The following is a 19,412-nucleotide window of genomic DNA, read 5'->3' as shown; positions in this document are numbered from 1 at the left end:
TTATTCATAATGGTGAGGACATTAATCCCTTTTAGCTGGAAGATGGTGTGAAAAGCTGCAAGCTTTGTGTCACTCTGACACTGCAGTGAAACCTCAGAGGAATAAGAAGCACTGCAGAGTTTTCAGGGGATTATGTTGAGGAGCCACATGTAGCCTCCGGCCACAGTTTGGAGAGGCGACACAGTTTGGACGACTGAGATTAGAAACCAAGGTTTGGTGCAAAGAGGCCACTTCCAGGCAGAGATACCGCCCATGTGGGTCACCGTGGAGGACATCTCCTCTCTGATAGACTTTATCATGACTGCATGACAACAAAGATAAGAGGCGATGCTTCCAAAGGAGACCACATGACAAAAGATCAGTCTGAATTTGCTTTCTTTATGTCATTTTCATAGATAAATTAATGAGCTGCATTATTAAAGAGCTTTAGCTTTATTTACAGGCCACATTATGTGAAGTCTGCGCTTCAAAAGATCCAATAACCTGTCTGAAAGACGCCTCTGGGGGTTAAACGGTGCGTCAACCCGGCCTGCGAGTTCCACGGCGTTCACTTAGAAAGAAGTGGGATCTGCATCATTCTTCTTGCTTATCAGTTTAATCCTCGATTTCACGGCGCAGAGGCTGAGGCGGCCCGCGCCGCTTGTCACTTTTGTGGGGAGGTTGTCACCGTTTAGCCCCCTCTCTGCAGCTCGGAGGCGGGAGGGAGACCTGCAGCTCCGTGTCTGGGTGGAGGAGAGAAAAAGAGCAAGTTAAATGGAAGTGACAACTGCAGACATTCCTGCTGGCAGCTGCGCAGCTCCGTGCGCCGTCCTGTGCGCGGTCACCGGCCCCCGCGACCCCCCTGAGCCCGGCACACGCACCTGCCGCTCCCAGCCGGGCTTTCACCCACAGCCGGATAATCTCTGGGCGGGGCCCGGCCGCAGATCCCTCAATGCGCTCTTGAGAAAACCCCTTATGCGTGAAAAAGCCCCCTTTCTTCCTCCTTTGTTCAGCACAGTTTTATGGGACAACATCGGCCTTTATGAGGTTTGGGGGATTTTTCACGGGACTCTATAGAAGGCTATAATCCTTTCAGGCCAAAGTTTTAACCTGCTGTTTTCATATTTATTAGCTGGTTAAAGCAGCCGAGGCAGCTGAAGCATCTCACCCACGCACACGCGCACACACACACACACACACTCCCAGTCCTGGAATCAGAGGCTGCTGGGATGGATCCTCTGTAACGGACCTGATGGCTTCAGCTGCATCCGCTGAGAAAGTCAAGTGTTGCCCGACAGGTCATGGCCGCCTCCATCTCTTCCTGTCAACAGGTTGGACCAACGCCTCCACCTGCAGCTCCACCTCCACCTGCAGCTCCACCTCCACCTGCAGATCCACCTCCACCTGCAGCTCCACCTCCACCTGCTGTTCTGGATCTCAAATGTTCACCTGTTTTCTGTTTGATTGGAACCAAAACGACAAAAATGATCCAAACTTAAACTTGTAAAAACAGGCATAAAAGCAGCAGATTAAAGTGACATTTTACAATAAAAAGTCAACTCAATTAGAGAGTTTTATTATTCACAAACAAGCATTAAACTGTGAATGAACAGACATAAAAATACACCTTTCAGGCACCAGGTTTAACACCTGCTCGCGTTGAGAAATGTATTAACATTCAGTTTATTTTTATAACAGGAATTCACAACATGTTTCAAAGCAGTTCACACAGAAATCTGACATGTTGAGTTTAATACAATCATTATAATGTTCTGTTCAATGAACATTTACCACTTTTCAGCTATATTCTGATAAAATAATCTCACAAAATGACATTTCAGTCAATTTTCAGCAAATAAAGAAGAGAAACAAACAGTTTTTCTCTATAGATTTCAGGATTTTGTCTCTTTGTTGCAGAAGAAGATGATTTTATTTAAGACATTTTAAAGTTTTTATCAATATCGCAAAATTTTGATGATATTAATTGAATTAATAATGAAAATAAAGGTTCTGTGAGGAGAATTTTAAAATAAAAGAGGTTATTTAACACGTTCAAACGTTCAGTTTAATTTCAGCACAACGTTGCATTTAGTGTGACTTTAAAAATGATAAATAATAAATAATTATTGACAGTTTTTTACACAGATTTTGCACATTTTTATTTCTGTTTTCGTGCTTTAAATTCAGGAAGTGTCTCAAGTTATTGTGTTTTATGATTTGTTGGGTAAAGGTTAAATTAAGAAGGAAACAGATTAAATAAGTAAAGAGGAAGGTGGAAAAGGGCCGGTAATGAGTCAAATATATCTGTGGGCCTCAGTTAATTACTTTAAAATCAGGAACAAACAGTAATTAAAATCTGACATAAATTCACATTTCTGCTTTAATTTTCAATTATATGCATTCAAATAATTAACATCCTTATTTTTATTATTTACTGTTAAATTCTACTGATTTATTAGATCATTTATTCACCATTTATCTATATCTTCATTATATTTATCATCGTATTATTTGTCTTTATCACTACATCATTTTACATATATATTTGTAACTTTTATTGGCATATTGATGAAATCATTTAACCTTTTATTGATGTATTGATATTTGACAGATTAAATCACGTCAGTTTCACATGACATCTATCTATCTATCTATCTATCTATCCATCCATCTATCTATCTATCCATCCATCCATCCATCCATCTATCTATCTATCTATCTATCTATCTATCTATCCATCCATCCATCCATCCATCTATCTATCTTTCTATCTATCTATCTATCCATCCATCCATCTATCTATCTATCTATCTATCTATCTATCTATCTATCTATCTAACTATCTATCTATCTATCTATCCATCCATCCATCCATCTATCTATCTATCTATCTAACTATCTATCTATCTATCTATCCATCCATCCATCCATCCATCTATCTATCTATCTATCTATCTATCTATCTATCTATCTATCTATCTATCTATCTATCTATCTATCTATCTATCCATCCATCCATCCATCCATCTATCTATCTACCTATCTATCTATCCATCCATCCCTCCATCCCTCCATCCATCCATCCATCCATCCATCCTTCTGTGTGTTTCTGTGTGTTTGTCCTCTGTCGACAGGTCTTTCCATCCAGTTCATCATCCTCAGGCCTCGGGCCGCAGCCTCCCCTCCACCCAGCCTCCCCCTGCCTCTTCCTCTCCCTCCCTCCCCCTCCACCACCCCCTTTCTGTCAGAGCTGATTGTTTCCACGCCAGCAGAGCGCTGCGGGCGAACACACTGTCACACTACATCAGGCAGAGGAGGAGGGTTGTGTGCTGGTTTCTGCTGCAGCAGGGGTGTCCAAACTTTCTCCTGTTCGGGGCTCAGACTCTGTCCCGAGGAGTCTTCGTCGGGAGGCTGCTGGGAGGAAGAGTGTGAGGAGGATGAGGACGAAGGCGCCTCCGTGAAATGAATCTTTCCTTGTTTTCATCAGCGTGTTCCGACAACAAAGAGAAAAATCTGTCAGATGGAGGAGCAGATGCTGCAAACTGAGGGTCATTTACATTATTTACTCTGATATTTACCTCTTATGTATTCATGCTGTTTATAGGTCAGAATAGATAGTTACAGGTCGACAAAATAACAACATTTTTCCCTGAAAGTTGCAGAAAACTGTGCAGCACACACACCATCTTCAGAGGAATGTGTTTTTTCTTTGTTCAGCCACTTAACTCTGACCTTTGACCCATTCAGGCAGAAAAAAGGCTCCTAACTCAAGGGATGAACCAGTGTTGTGTCGACACAGAACAGACAACTTAGCAAAGAAGCCATTTTAAACTGGATCTTTAGGCACTTTGTTACCAGCAGCCTGTCACAAAGACACATCATTTGTTCCCATTTCTTTAGCTGCATCTATGAAAAACAGCAAAGAAAACACAGTTTGACAGACAGAAAATAGGATTTCTGCAGCAACAAGGTGATTCCCAAAGAGCTATTAGCTGAAAACTTGGCATATCTCAGCATGGTGTGCAGTGTGTCCTTAAAACATTTGAGGAAACTGGACAAGTGGAGGACAAAAGAAGAAGTGTCAGGCCTAAAAAACTATCTCCAGCAGATGAACAGGATCTGAAAGTGATGTCCTTAAGAAAGAGGAAAAAATCCAGCTGTGACCTGACAGGACCTGAGAGATGCATCTGGACCTTCAGCTGATCCATCTACTGTTGGCCCAAGCCTCATCAGAAATGGGCTCCATGGAAGGGTGGCTGTCAAGAAGCCGTTCTTAAGGAAGGGAAACAGGGAGAAAAGGCTGAGCTGTGCCAAATGACACAAGAAGTGGACTGAAAATCAGTGGCAACAGGTCTTATGGAGGGATGAATCCTCCCCAGAGCCCGGACCTCAACATTATTGAAGCAGTGTGGGATCATCTGACAGAGAACGGAACAAAAGGCAGCCCACATCCAAAGAAGAGCTTTGGGATGTCCTTCAAGAAGCCTGGAGAACTATTCCTGAAGACTCCTTAAAGAGAACTATTACATTACATTATTACATGAAATATGTCATCGACAGTAAAAACAATCCAACAATGATAAAAAAATGTTTAAAATCAGAGGATTCATCAGGATACAATAAAGTGTTTTATGCTGCAGAAGCTTTACTTTTTTATTGTTTTATTTAAAGATCAAATATTGTTGCTTTAACAAAAGAAGGCTCCAGTTATCATAAAGATGGATGTAAATAAAAACCATAAAACTGCAGCAGATGCAGATATTAACACATATTAACAGAAAGAAGCTGTTAAACAAACGATGTATGAAAGTATCTCAGGTCTTCACCACAAACTGTCTCCACTCTGCAGTAAAAACGTCACGTTCTGCTCCAACTTTTCTCTTTTTTAACAGAAGTCTGCATCTCGGAGCTCGTTTCAGTCTCAGGTGAAATGTATCCAGCATCTTATCCAGGTTCAGCTGATTTCTCCTGATTTTCTGGGCTTGTTTAGCTCTTTTTGCTGATGCCAGGTTAAGGTGGGCCGTTAGGGGCCCTCGGGACATATTTTACCTCGTGCGTTTTAAATTCTAGTGGAGATCAAACATTTCAGAGCATAAGAAATGTTGAGGTTCAGGAGGATGTGAGTAAAGCTGTTTAACTGAAGTAAACTGATGGTTTCACAGCCGCACCGTCAGGCGATGGAGACGATGAGAGAAATAAAACAGTCTGAAAGACATTTAAATTCATCCTTTTCAAACGAGCTTCAACATTAAATGTTGAAATCTTGTAAAATCTTCTGAAAAACTGGCCCCTAATTTTTCTTCTTCTAATTCTAATCACAAAAAAAAGAGGAAAGGAACAACATTTGATTCAGATTTTCTTTATTCCGATGTGATAAACACGCTCCGCGGCTCCCAGGTGGCCCCCGCTCTGTTTATCACATCCGCGTGCACGCGGCTGCCCCCTGCTGCCCCGACACAGACACAGCAGCTGCTGTCTCTGATCCGACTGAGTGATCGAGCATCGCCCCCTGGTGGTGGCGGGAGGCGGTGTTCCAGGTCAGGAGCGCCTCAGTGCGCAGATTTTCCTGATGTTCCTGATGTTCCTGATGTTCCTGACCGTCTTTATCGCACCGGACTGAGCCCTTTGTGTCGTCTGACTAATGTTTGGAACAAATCATGTGTTTGTAGATACTCTGAAGTGACAGAATAAGAGTTTTTATGAATGAATCCTCGTCTTGTCAGAAATTACTCACCAAAATAAAACTACTGATGATTAAAACTATTGTCTGATTCAAACCATTAAAGAGCTCAGTCTGAAAGTAGAACATGTATATTCTGTCTGTCTGTGATAGAAACAAGTTTTCTGCTGTTGGTTGTTCAAAGATACAGCCTCAGATCAGAGAGAGTTAGGACAGTAAAGTTAAAGATGTTCAGAGGAGCTCCAGTTTGTGTTAAAACAATGTTCCTCAGAGAAAGACTGGAAGGGATCTGCATATTTCTGCCTCTACAGAGCAGAATATCATTAAAGCATTCAGGGAACCTGGAGGAGTTTCAGTGTAAAGGACGAGGGAGCAAGCCTAAGCTGGACCCCGTGACCTCTGACCCCTCAGACGCTGCATCAGGAACCGTCATTCATCAGCAGCTGATAGAAGCACATGGACAAGGGATTACTGTGGAAACCTTTGTCAAGCACCACAATACAGAGTTCCATTCACAAGCTTTACTGTGCAGGAAAGAAGCCTGATGTTAACCTCGTCCACTTCTCTGGGCTCGGAGGCGTCTGGGATGGACCGTCACACGGTGGAAACGTGTGCTGTGGTCAGACCCATCAGTATTCCACATCTTTGCTGGAAGAAATGGAGCAAAGAGCAGTACTGCTGCACACCTTAAAGGGGAACTCTGGAATTTTTAAACCTTATTTCTGGCATGAAATACGTTCATCTGCTCACTGAGAACAGTTTGGTGAAAGTCGGCGTCCTTCGGAAGATATTTAGATAACTGGAGATCCATATAACGGAGTGAACGGGGCTTAGAGGATGCAGCCTCTAAATAAGGCATTATCTGTCTTTATTTCACCAATACTTTAAGAAGAATGAATGAATGAACGTGTGCTATAGCTCTGTTAGCTCATAGCTCTGTTAGCTCATAGCTCTGTTAGCTCATAGCTCTGTTAGCTCATAGCTGCTGTTAGCTCATAGCCGCTGTTAGCTCATAGCTGCTGTTAGCTCATAGCTCTGTTAGCTCATAGCTGCTGTTAGCTCATAGCTGCTGTTATGTGGCTACTTGCAGCTAAAGGAGAGCTAACGGAGGGATTTCTACACAGGCACTCTACTGGGACCACTTCATCCACACGCCCCCCTGCAGCACAGCTTATTATGAAATATGTTGAGTTCAGGTTGAGATCCAGATCCAGTTCAGACTCTGACAGGAAGTAAAAAACAAGGGAAAACAAAAGAACTGCTTTTTTTCTTTAAAATTAACATTTTCCAACCCCTCCAAAGTTTTCCTGGTGGGGGGGGGGGTTGCAGACGGAAGTCTTTCATGTTATTTTCCACGTGGAACTTTAAACCAGGTGTGGGATGTGAGGAGCAGCTGTGAGTTTGTTCTCTGTGGGACAACAACAAGTGTAGCGCTGGAGTTTGTGTTCCTGTTGCTGAAGGTGTGGTGTGTTGGAGACGCCCCCCCGCTGCTGCACCTCGCTGTGGGGGCTCCATGAGGCCCAGCTGTGCGCACCTCTGAGTGAAGTGACAGAGAAACTCTGTTAATGATGTTTTAAATCACCTGCAGTTGATTTAAATGGGAGAGATCTGCAGCTTCGCATTCTTCTGCCTGTTCAGGGTTGTTGGTGGGCTGCAGGGGCACCTGAGCAGTGAGTGGAAGAGAAATGAAAAGAAAGTGAGACGATAGAAGCAGGAAGTGGAAGGAAATAAAAAGGAAGTGGAAAAGAAGAGGAAGGAAGCAGGAGGAGGACGTGAAAAGAAAGTAAAAAAGTATAAACAGGAAGTTAACAGAAAATAAACAGGTGGCGAACTGGAAGTGATCAGATAATGAATACGTATAGACTTTGACCTGTGATTAACAGGAAGTGAACAGGAAGTGACCAGGAAGTGACCAGGAAGTGAACAGGAAGTGACCAGGAAGTGAACAGGAAGTGAACAGGAAGTGAAGTGATAGTGAACAGGAAGTGAACAGGAAGTGAAGTGATAGTGAACAATAAATGAACAATAAAAGAACAATAAAAGAACAATAAATGAACAATAAATGAACAGACAGTAAACAGGATTAGAAGGGGAAGTAAACAGGTCGGGAACAAGTAACGACTTCGATCTGTAGTGAACAGGAAGTGATCAGGAGGTGGTCCAGAGCAGAGGGCAGGAACCATTCAGATTTATTCCCTCCGGACCTCAACGTTCAGATTTATTCCCTTCGGACCTGAACATTCAGATTTATTCCCTCCGGACCTGAACATTCAGATTTATTCCCTTCGGACCTGAACATTCAGATTTATTCCCTCCGGACCTGAACATTCAGATTTATTCTCCTGGTAAATTTGATGCAATGCGACTATTTCCCAAAATGCTGTTTTTCTTTGGGGAGTTTTTTCATCCTCTGTAACACAAAAAAAGGAACATTAATCAATAGATTAAATTCATGTGTCAGGTTTAAAATGCTGTAATTCTCTTTTTTAATCGGATTTTCCGGCCTCACAACCATCGGGACCAGAGATGGTTCCCCTCACAGCAGGTTGGCTGTTTGGGTTGATGAATTTTCCAATAACTGATTTATGAAAGTCACATGGTTTCTACTTCCTGTTTACTGAAGCTCAGCTGAGTAAAAGACTGATTGTCTGGAACTGATTGGTTGTTCCTGCAGCCTCATTAACGTTTGAATTTATTTAGAACCTTTAAGTTCCCTGAAATCTCTTCATAAAGGTTCATTTGTTCCTCGACCTCCTGTTTTTGTTCACCGCCTGTTCTGCTATAAACGCGTTTTCTGCTCAGCTTGATGCCTCCTGAACATCCAGAGAACAGCGGATCAATATGTAAATGAGCTCAGCCTGCGAACAGCAGCGCAGATAAGCTGAAATAACCGAGAGTCGCGCGGCAGGCAGATCGGGGATTATCTCGAACTCGCCCCGGGGTCTGGCTGCAGCGCTCTGCCTGACCGGACCTGCAGGGCCCCGGGGCGCTCACTGACAGGCCCCCCGGGGCCCGCGACCTGCTCTGGGTGGAGATTACAGGGTGGCTCTGCACACATGCACGCAAACACATGCGCGTGCAGAGAGGTGAGATGATGTTGGAGCGCCCGTGGCTGCAGCTCTGCCCACAAAGGCAGCCGTCACATGCACGCGCTCACATGCACACAGCCGTGTGACGAGCAGATACACAACAACTCTGTTGAGCTGACAAAGAAACAACTGTGAGCTCAAAGGTTGCCGAGCCTGCGGCTGCAGAACAGGAAGTACAGCTCCAGAAATAAATGTTGATCTGTGAGAACTGAAGGAAAACATTATTCTGTCGGGTTCTGTTGGGTTCTGTCGGGTTCTGTTGGGTTCTGTCGGGTTCCGTCGGGTTCTGTCGGGTTCTGTCGGGTTCTGTCGGGTTCTGTTGGGTTCTGTCGGGTCAGTCCGGATTAAAGAAGAAAACACACAGACACAAGGAGCGAAGATGTATTCTTTAATTCATGATAAATATCTCCAGCATGTCAGGATAAATCATCTCTAAGACATAAAGTTCTACACACACCAGGACAAACACACACATTAAAGCGCTCGTGTACGTTGTTTACGCGGGAAAACGTTATGATGCAGGAGTTCAGTCCAAACACAGTGCCTGGGAATAACAGAAGGGGTCAGTTTTTAACCTCGTGTCTACGACTGGCCGACGGCGGCGGCGGGGGCGGCGCTTGGCACAGCGGCGGCGGCCCCCATCCGCAGCAGCTCCTTCCTGTGCGTCAGGATGACGTCGAAGCTGGACTGCAGGCGGTTCTGCTGCTCCTGGATGCGGCTCTGCAGCGTGCGCACCCAGCGGATCAGCGCCAGCCGGCGGTACATGGTCAGCTGCACCTGGTGCTTCTCCATCTCCTGCGCCTTGAAGTGCTCGCGGTCCCGCAGCGTCCACACTGCGTCCATCAGCTCTGGCAGCTCGCCGTCAGAGTCTGAGGACTGGCCGTCGCGCTCCTCCTGCAGGTTTTCCAGCCGGCTTCCTGTCAGCGACCTGCGGCTGAAGCTCTTCTGTCTTGTCGCTTCCTCTCGCACCTGGTGGTTGGATTTCGGCTCCCCGACTCCGATGCGGTCCCAGCCTTCCATGATCATCGGCTCTCCTCCGGTCTCCATGTTGAGGGAAGACATGCTGCCGCCGGACCGGCAGCTGTACTCAGACTCCGAGTCACTGTCTCCCCATTCGTCGTCCTGCTCCTCGTCTTCCATCTCCTGCCTCCAGCTGCCTCTCTTCCTCAGAGACGGCCTTTTCTCATCACTCTGGCCCATCACCATCATGCTGCCCCCCTCTTCCTCCATCTTCTGCTCCTCCGCCCCGTCGGGCGGCACTCGGCCGAACCCGTCATCCCCACTTTCGATTTCAGGGAGGGGCTCCAGGAGGCTCCAGCAGGGCAGGCGGGAGCGTGGCGACATGAGTCCCGGGTTGTGGTGAAACCCTGAGGAAGGCGAGGAGGAGCTCGGAGGGTCGTGCCCCAGCGTCAGGTTACGGGGGCGCGCCTGGTTCCGGTTCTCGTCTCCTCTGTTGCTCGTGAAACCTTCATCGTCTTTGCCTGGCAGGAAGTTGAAGTTGCTGTCTTTGTCACACTTCCTGTTCCGGAGTGAGGAGGAGGAGCTGCTGGCCCCCCCGAAGGCCGAGTTCATCTGTTGGTCCTGATGGTGAAGCATCACTGACCTGGACTGAGACTCACTGCAAGGACACAAGGAGACACAACATGAAGGAGTACCCACATCTGCATAGAATAACATCTGCTCAGAGAAACATCTGCTCAGAGAAACATCTGCTCAGAGGAACATCTGCTCAGAGTAACATCTGCTCAGAGTAACATCTGCTCAGAGTAACATCTGCTCAGAGAAACATCTGCTCAGAGTAACATCTGCTCAGAGTAACATCTGCTCAGAGTAACATCTGCTAAGAGTAACATCTGTTCAGAGAAACATCTGCTCAGAATAACATCTGTTCAGAATAACATCTGCTAAGAGAAACATCTGTTAAGAATAACATCTGTTCAGAATAACATCTGTTAAGAATAACATCTGCTAAGAGAAACATCTGTTAAGAGTAACATCTGTTCACAGTAACATCTGCTCAGAGGAACATCTGTTCACAGTAACATCTGTTCAGAGTAACATCTGTTAAGAATAACATCTGTTCAGAGTAACATCTGCTAAGAGTAACATCTGCTCAGAGTAACATCTGCTCAGAGGAACATCTGTTCACAGTAACATCTGTTCAGAGTAACATCTGTTAAGAATAACATCTGCTCAGAATAACATCTGCTCACAGTAACATCTGTTCACAGTAACATCTGTTCACAGTAACATCTGCTCACAGTAACATCTGCTCACAGTAACATCTGTTCAGAGTAACATCTGCTCCGAGTAACATCTGCTCACAGTAACATCTGCTCACAGTAACATCTGTTCAGAGTAACATCTGCTCACAGTAACATCTGCTCACAGTAACATCTGCTCACAGTAACATCTGTTCACAGTAACATCTGTTCAGAGTAACATCTGCTCACAGTAACATCTGCTCACAGTAACATCTGTTCAGAGTAACATCTGCTAAGAGTAACATCTGCTCACAGTAACATCTGCTAAGAGTAACATCTGCTCACAGTAACATCTGCTCACAGTAACATCTGTTCAGAGTAACATCTGCTAAGAGTAACATCTGCTCAAAGTAACATCTGCTAAGAGTAACATCTGCTAAGAGTAACATCTGCTAAGAGTAACATCTGTTCACAGTAACATCTGCTCACAGTAACATCTGCTCAAAGTAACATCTGCTCACAGTAACATCTGCTCAGAGTAACATCTGCTCACAGTAACATCTGCTCACAGTAACATCTGCTCAGAGTAACATCTGTTCACAGTAACATCTGTTCACAGTAACATCTGCTCCGAGTAACATCTGTTCACAGTAACATCTGCTCCGAGTAACATCTGCTCACAGTAACATCTGTTCACAGTAACATCTGTTCACAGTAACATCTGCTCCGAGTAACATCTGCTCACAGTAACATCTGTTCACAGTAACATCTGTTCACAGTAACATCTGTTCACAGTAACATCTGCTCAGAGTAACATCTGTTCACAGTAACATCTGTTCACAGTAACATCTGCTCCGAGTAACATCTGTTCACAGTAACATCTGCTCCGAGTAACATCTGCTCACAGTAACATCTGCTCCGAGTAACATCTGCTCACAGTAACATCTGTTCACAGTAACATCTGTTCACAGTAACATCTGTTCACAGTAACATCTGCTCACAGTAACATCTGCTCACAGTAACATCTGCTCAGAGTAACATCTGTTCACAGTAACATCTGCTCACAGTAACATCTGTTCAGAGTAACATCTGCTCAGAGTAACATCTGTTCACAGTAACATCTGCTCACAGTAACATCTGTTCACAGTAACATCTGTTCACAGTAACATCTGCTCACAGTAACATCTGTTCACAGTAACATCTGCTCAGAGTAACATCTGTTCACAGTAACATCTGCTCACAGTAACATCTGCTCACAGTAACATCTGCTCACAGTAACATCTGTTCAGAGTAACATCTGCTAAGAGTAACATCTGCTCACAGTAACATCTGCTAAGAGTAACATCTGCTCACAGTAACATCTGTTCAGAGTAACATCTGCTAAGAGTAACATCTGCTCAAAGTAACATCTGCTAAGAGTAACATCTGCTCACAGTAACATCTGTTCAGAGTAACATCTGCTAAGAGTAACATCTGCTCAAAGTAACATCTGCTAAGAGTAACATCTGTTCACAGTAACATCTGCTCAGAGTAACATCTGCTAAGAGTAACATCTGCTAAGAGTAACATCTGCTCACAGTAACATCTGTCCTACTATGGATAATAGGTGATAGAAGTTGTTTTATCTCAGCTGATAATCTTTAAATCTTTATTGGAGTCAGTTTGGTAAAACTTACAGTTTCTTACCTTCAGTCTGATTCAGCAGAATTTGAGACAAATAACTAAAAAATAACTTTTTTTTTTCCTGATTCACAATATTTTATTTTTTATCACCATAACTGTGCAGCCAGAGGCTGACCTGACTGCAGCTTCCGTGCAGGACGAATGAAAAAGCACGAGCACAGGCGGAGATGAGCCGAAGCAGCAAAACTATCTATTAAATCCACCCCGCATGCGCACGCGCGCGCGTGTAAATGCGCTCCGCTTCCATCAGCATCAACATCACATGTCTCCTCAGAATGGAAATTTCTCTAATCCTCACTTCAGGCTGCTGTCAATCAGCCTCTCTCCTCCGCGGGCACGCTCACGTGGTGCTGATGGACAGCGGCTGTGACTCGGGCGGGAGCGCGCCTGTCGCGTGACACACTGGTGCTCCACGAAGTGTTTAAATAAACGGAGGCTGTCGATGACGCGTTTTATCGCGATAGAAGCAGAATCAGAACCCAAGATGTGCACCAAGGGATCTGTTTCTGCGGCGGAGCGCGTGAACTGGGCGCACGTTCACAGCTGCCTGTGAACATAAACAGGCAGAAGTGCACAGTTTCAGTTTCTGTGCACAGTTTCGGCTCTGATCTGCTGCAGAAAGCATCGACGCTTCGGTGAAATGCGGCAGAGAGAAGCTGCGTTATGTAAGGCTCACCCCATGTCCGCACCGGCTCCTCTGCAGCCTCCTTCTGCCCCTCTCATCTCCACCCTCTCCGCCTCCTTCTGCCCCTCTCATCTCCACCCTCTCCGCCTCCTTCTGCCCCTCTCATCTCCACCTTCTCCGCCTCCTTCTGCTCTTATCAACCATGTGAATTTCCGGCTCTTTCTTACCTTATTGCTGGTTGTCTGTTCGGAGACGCCGCTGGACGATGCGCCCTCCCAGTTTCTCCTCCTCTGTGATGTTTATCTTCCTCTTCCTCTCCCCTCCTCCTCTTCCTCCTACTCCCCCTCCTCCATCTGCAGTTCTGGGAAAAACCGACCGAGTGACTCAGAACATTTCCTGAGCTGGTTTTGAAGGAAAAGGGGAACAATATGAGGCGAGAGGCGTTACTGATTGTGACGGATGTTGCTCGAAATGTACAGGCTTGTTTACATGAGACGCGCACGCGCACAGGATGCTGAATATTTCACTGGCGTTATGACCCGTTCAGCATCAATAAGAAGCGCGGCTGTATGATCAGAAAAATGAATTCCATTTTAAAAATAACCCCAAAATCATTCGTTTCTATAACTTTAAAATAAAGGAGAATAATGAAGGAAATGTGACCAAAAGCTGTTTGATTTGTCCCCTCTGGGCTGCTGTAGCTGCAGGGAGTTACTGACATTATCTGCCTGATGGACACAGAAAGTCGTCTGGTCATTGTAGTTTTATTCAGTTTTATTCATAAAGAACTAAATGACAACAAAATGTCATCTTGGATCCATTTCATTAAATTTTAATTAGTCCAGTTCATACAGAACCAATAAATAAAGCAAAGGAAGCCAACAGATTAACTGAAACTTCCCTCTGATCCTGAGCTGCATGAGGCGACTGTGGAGAGAAAAAACTCCCTTTAACAGGAAGAAACCTCCATCAGAACCAGAACCAGGAAGGGTCCATCTGCCTGGACCAGCTGGGGCTGAGAGGACAGGAAAGAGGGGACAACAAGCAGCGTAACACCAGGCCAGAGACACCTGCTGAGAGAGAGAAACACAAGTTAATGACAGCAATGATGTCATCTGTACATGGAGGGAGGAGAGGTGCATCATGGGAGCTCCCCCAGCAGGCTGGGCCTATAGCAGCAGAACTATGGGATGTTTCAGGCTCACCTGAGCCATCCCTAACTATAAGCTTTATCAGAAAGGAAAGTTTCAGCCTGATCTTAAAGGTAGAGAGGGTGTCTGCTTCCTGAAGCCAAACTGGCAGCTGGTTCCACAGAGAGGGGCCTGATAACTGAAGGCTCTGCCTCCCATTCTGCTTTTAGGGGCCTGATAACTGAAGGCTCTGCCTCCCATTCTGCTTTTAGGGGCCTGATAACTGAAGGCTCTGCCTCCCATTCTGCTTTTAGGGGCCTGATAACTGAAGGCTCTGCCTCCCATTCTGCTTTTAGGGGCCTGATAACTGAAGGCTCTGCCTCCCATTCTGCTTTTAGGGGCCTGATAACTAAAGGCTCTGCCTCCCATTCTGCTTTTAGGGGCCTGATAACTGAAGGCTCTGCCTCCCATTCTGCTTTTAGGGGCCTGATAACTGAAGGCTCTGCCTCCCAGTCTGCTTTTAGGGGCCTGATAACTGAAGGCTCTGCCTCCCATTCTGCTTTTAGGGGCCTGATAACTGAAGGCTCTGCCTCCCAGTCTGCTTTTAGGGGCCTGATAACTGAAGGCTCTGCCTCCCATTCTGCTTTTAGGGGCCTGATAACTGAAGGCTCTGCCTCCCATTCTGCTTTTAGGGGCCTAATAGCTGAAGGCTCTGCCTCCCATTCTGCTTTTAGGGGCCTGATAACTGAAGGCTCTGCCTCCCATTCTGCTTTTAGGGGCCTGATAACTGAAGGCTCTGCCTCCCGTTCTGCTTTTAGGGGCCTGATAACTGAAGGCTCTGCCTCCCGTTCTGCTTTTAGGGGCCTGATAACTGAAGGCTCTGCCTCCCGTTCTGCTTTTAGGGGCCTGATAACTGAAGGCTCTGCCTCCCATTCTGCTTTTAGGGGCCTGATAACTGAAGGCTCTGCCTCCCATTCTGCTTTTAGGGGCCTGATAACTGAAGGCTCTGCCTCCCGTTCTGCTTTTAGGGGCCTGATAACTGAAGGCTCTGCCTCCCATTCTGCTTTTAGGGGCCTGATAACTGAAGGCTCTGCCTCCCATTCTGCTTTTAGGGGCCTGATAACTGAAGGCTCTGCCTCCCATTCTGCTTTTAGGGGCCTGATAACTGAAGGCTCTGCCTCCCATTCCGCTTTTAGGGGCCTGATAACTGAAGGCTCTGCCTCCCATTCTGCTTTTAGGGGCCTGATAACTGAAGGCTCTGCCTCCCATTCTGCTTTTAGGGGCCTGATAACTGAAGGCTCTGCCTCCCATTCTGCTTTTAGGGGCCTGATAACTGAAGGCTCTGCCTCCCATTCTGCTTTTAGAAACTCTGGGAACCACAAGGAAACCTGCAGCCTGAGAGCAAAGTGCTCTGTTGGGGAAATATCCAACTGTGAGATCTTTAAGATGTGATGGAGCTCGGTCATTAAGAGCTTTATATGTGAGGAGAAGAACCTTAAATTCTATTTTGAATCTAACAGGGAGCCAATGTCCTGATCTGCAACATTTTCAACAATATTTATCTCCCGGATCAAATCATCAAATCACAGAAACAACATGCATCCGTTGGTACATTTCAACACAAAACCTTTTTCTTTAAAGTCTTTGTGTTTTCAGTGTGAAACAGAAACTATGTAAAAACCTTCATGTTTAACAATGAAGCAGCTTCAGTTTCCTGGGAATCATAAGAAATAAATCTGATAAATTGTGCCTGTGATACACAAAGATACTGTTTCCTTCTGTTTGGCTCAGTGTCCTGAACATCATGTGCTGAACTCATGATGACTGTGATGCCAGATAGAAAACAGAGATGAAATATCTGAATACAACTCCTGATTTTTACTTATTTCCATAAAAACAGGAAGCAGCTGCAGAGATTCTCTGAAACATGTTCAAACCTGAACATAAACCCAGAATCTGAGGCAGAAACAGAGTTTTTTCTCAGTTCTCAGCAGCTTTAAAGTGAATCTCTGGTCTGAGCTCCTTTATTCTCCAACACAGCCTGAACCCTCTGAGACAAGCTTTCTGTCATTTCTTTAAGGAGTCTTCAGGAATAGTTCTCCAGGCTTCTTGAAGGACATCCCAAAGCTCTTCTTTGGATGTGGGCTGCCTTTTGTTCCGTTCTCTGTCAGATGATCCCACACTGCTTCAATAATGTTGAGGTCCGGGCTCTGGGGAGGATTCATCCCTCCATAAGACCTGTTGCCACTGATTTTCAGTCCACTTCTTGTGTCATTTGGCACAGCTCAGCCTTTTCTCCCTGTTTCCCTTCCTTAAGAACGGCTTCTTGACAGCCACCCTTCCATGGAGACCATTTCTGATGAGGCTTGGGCCAACAGTAGATGGATCAGCTGAAGGTCCAGATGCATCTCTCAGGTCCTGTCAGGTCACAGCTGGATTTTTTCCTCTTTCTTAAGGACATCACTTTCAGATCCTGTTCATCTGCTGTAGATAGTTTTTTAGGCCTGACACTTCTTCTTTTGTCCTCCACTTGTCCAGTTTCCTCAAATGTTTTAAGGACACACTGCACACCATGCTGAGATATGCCAAGTTTTCAGCTAATAGCTCTTTGGGAATCACCTTGTTGCTGCAGAAATCCTATTTTCTGTCTGTCAAACTGTGTTTTCTTTGCTGTTTTTCATAGATGCAGCTAAAGAAATGGGAACAAATGATGTGTCTTTGTGACAGGCTGCTGGTAACAAAGTGCCTAAAGATCCAGTTTAAAATGGCTTCTTTGCTAAGTTGTCTGTTCTGTGTCGACACAACACTGGTTCATCCCTTGAGTTAGGAGCCTTTTTTCTGCCTGAATGGGTCAAAGGTCAGAGTTCAGTGGCTGAACAAAGAAAAAACACTGAAAATGCTCAGGAACAAGGACTGAAGATGAGGGAAAAAGCAGAAAATGTCCAAAGAAAAACTCTGAAAGAGCTTCAGAAAGCTGAGGATCAGGATTCTGGGAGTTTTGTTAGAAAAAGATGCAAAGATGCATTTTACATGATAAAAATATATAATAATAAGCTTATTGTTGAAGACTAACAGGCACAAAACTGAAAGTAATTCTTTAATGTATCCTGGTAATCAGACTTGAGTTTATAATCTGGATTTTTTGCTAATTTTATGCTAATTTTACAGTGAATTAATGTTAAATGTTTTCATCTCTGAGTTAAAGACAAAAGCTCATAAATATGATCACATGGTTCTGCTGCATTCTGTGAAATGAAGTTTATCATCAACAGTTTGGTCATAAAAGAAAAACATCAGGAAGTCAGTCTGAGGTGGAGTAGAATATTACCCACAATGCAACACTGCTCGGCTGCAGGCTGTGTGTGTGGGGGGGGGGGGGGGCTACATCACACAGATTTAACAGTGTTCAGTGTCTCTTCTCCTGCTCTCATCCCCCTGACATGTTGTTGTTGCTGCTGGCAGGAAAATCCCCCCCCCACACATTTCTATCTTTTCTCCTTCAACAGGATCCTCATTCAGCTGCATCAGCTGCAGGCGCCGCCCCCCCCCCCCCCCCCCCCCCCGCTCCTCCCCCCCCTCAGCGTTCACCAGTAGCCTGAGAACATAAAAAATACATCAAACACGAGCGTCTGCCGGAGGCCTCGTCACACGCAGAACCCTCCCTGCGCCTGAAAGAAGAAGAAGAAAAGATACCGAAGCCGGCTGCAGACGTAGATACAGACGGAGGGAGCGGCGAACGCCTCCTGATGGAGCGCCTCCTGATGGAGCAGCGAGGCGTCCTGATGGAGCGGCGAGGCCTCCTGATGGAGCAGCGAGCAGCGAGCGCCTCCTGATGGAGCAGCGAGCAGCGAGCGCCTCCTGATGGAGCAGCGAGCGCCTCCTGATGGAGCAGCGAGCGCCTCCTGATGGAGCGGCGAGGCCTCCTGATGGAGCGCCTCCTGATGGAGCAGCGAGCAGCGAGCGCCTCCTGATGGAGCGCCTCCTGATGGAGCAGCGAGCGCCTCCTGATGGAGCGGCGCCTCCTGATGGAGCAGCGAGGCCTCCTGATGGAGCAGCGAGCGCCTCCTGATGGAGCGGCGCCTCCTGATGGAGCAGCGAGGCCTCCTGATGGAGCAGCGAACGCCTCCTGATGGAGCAGCGAACGCCTCCTGATGGAGCAGCGAACGCCTCCTGATGGAGCAGCGAACGCCTCCTGATGGAGCGGCGAGGCCTCCTGATGGAGCAGCGAACGCCTCCTGATGGAGCAGCGAACGCCTCCTGATGGAGCAGCGAACGCCTCCTGATGGAGCAGCGAACGCCTCCTGATGGAGCAGCGAACGTCTCCTGATGGAGCAGCGCCTCCTCCCTCTGAGGCGGCGCTGAAACAGGAGCCCACCTTCTGCATAATCAGGCAGTTTGACGGCCTGCAGCAGCCTGACCCACTTCGCTCAGCTGCAGACCGAGTCCCGGTGTGACAGCGGCCCGGAGGCGGCCCGCGGGCCCCGGTGTCAGATCCCGAACCTCCAGCTCACATCTAAGACCTGCTGACCGGAGACACTAATGCAGCGGTGGCTGCCCAGGGTGCAACAGCTCAGTGACTCCAGCCTCGCTGCTCCTCAGTCTGAACAAACCCCATCTGTGTCCTGCAGATATTTATCAGCCGGGCCTTGCTGCCAAAACACGTAACCTTCCTCCTCAGTTCAGGGGAGGTCGGCTGCACGCCGCTGACCTCCGAGTCCCTCTGAGGGTTCAACTGGGTTTGGAGGAGCTGAAGAAGAGTTCCTATCAGAGCCTGATGAGCTGCAGACGGACCGCAGGACGAACCCTAACCCACGTTTCAGACATCTTTCAGAAGGAGGAGACTTCATCAAATGGTGAATTAAAAGCTTTTACTGCGAGTTGGAGCGCTGCGACACCACCGGGTGACGGCAGCTCGCTGCAGGCGGCGCCCTCCACGGGGCTCATCGCTGGCCCTGCCGGCGTTGGCCCCTAATGATGCATAATGTGGTCTCCTAACCCCAGGACCTGCTGCTAATCACCGCG

The 19,412-nt window shown here is 46.5% G+C and overlaps 1 protein-coding gene across 2 annotated transcripts; it reads right to left on the bottom strand.

Moving 5' to 3' along the window:
- Positions 1 to 9,137: 9,137 nt before the first annotated feature.
- LOC140275690 (uncharacterized) lies at positions 9,138 to 13,434 on the bottom strand. 2 transcript variants are annotated; one of them, XM_072371216.1, is made up of 2 exons: positions 13,312 to 13,434; positions 9,138 to 10,366 (listed from the first exon to the last, which is right to left on the bottom strand). In XM_072371216.1, exons 1-2 carry the CDS (start codon positions 13,356 to 13,358, stop codon positions 9,331 to 9,333), a joined length of 1,083 nt encoding a protein of 360 aa, XP_072227317.1. In that variant the 5' UTR covers positions 13,359 to 13,434; the 3' UTR covers positions 9,138 to 9,330. The 2 variants fall into 2 exon arrangements, with proteins under 2 accessions (XP_072227317.1, XP_072227318.1); XM_072371217.1 differs by lacking the exon at positions 13,312 to 13,434 and adding an exon at positions 12,639 to 13,289.
- Between the last annotated feature and the right edge of the window lie 5,978 nt (positions 13,435 to 19,412).

The sequence above is a fragment of the Leuresthes tenuis genome, unplaced genomic scaffold, assembly GCF_036924035.1.
Source record: "Leuresthes tenuis unplaced genomic scaffold, fLeuTen1.0.hap1 SCAF_18, whole genome shotgun sequence".
Classification (NCBI taxonomy): domain Eukaryota; kingdom Metazoa; phylum Chordata; class Actinopteri; order Atheriniformes; family Atherinopsidae; genus Leuresthes; species Leuresthes tenuis.
Note: the sequence above shows the minus strand (reverse complement) of the source record. Positions and strands in the feature narration are given on the sequence as shown.

Excerpts from the sequence above, each read along its gene's own strand:
- LOC140275690 (XM_072371216.1), bottom strand. The coding sequence starts at position 13,358 with ATGAGAGGGGCAGAAGGAGGCTGCAGAGGAGCCGGTGCGGACATGGG. Across the intron at positions 10,367-13,311 it reads GGAGCCGGTGCGGACATGGG|TGAGTCTCAGTCCAGGTCAG; the intron begins GTGAGCCTTACA and ends GTGTCCTTGCAG.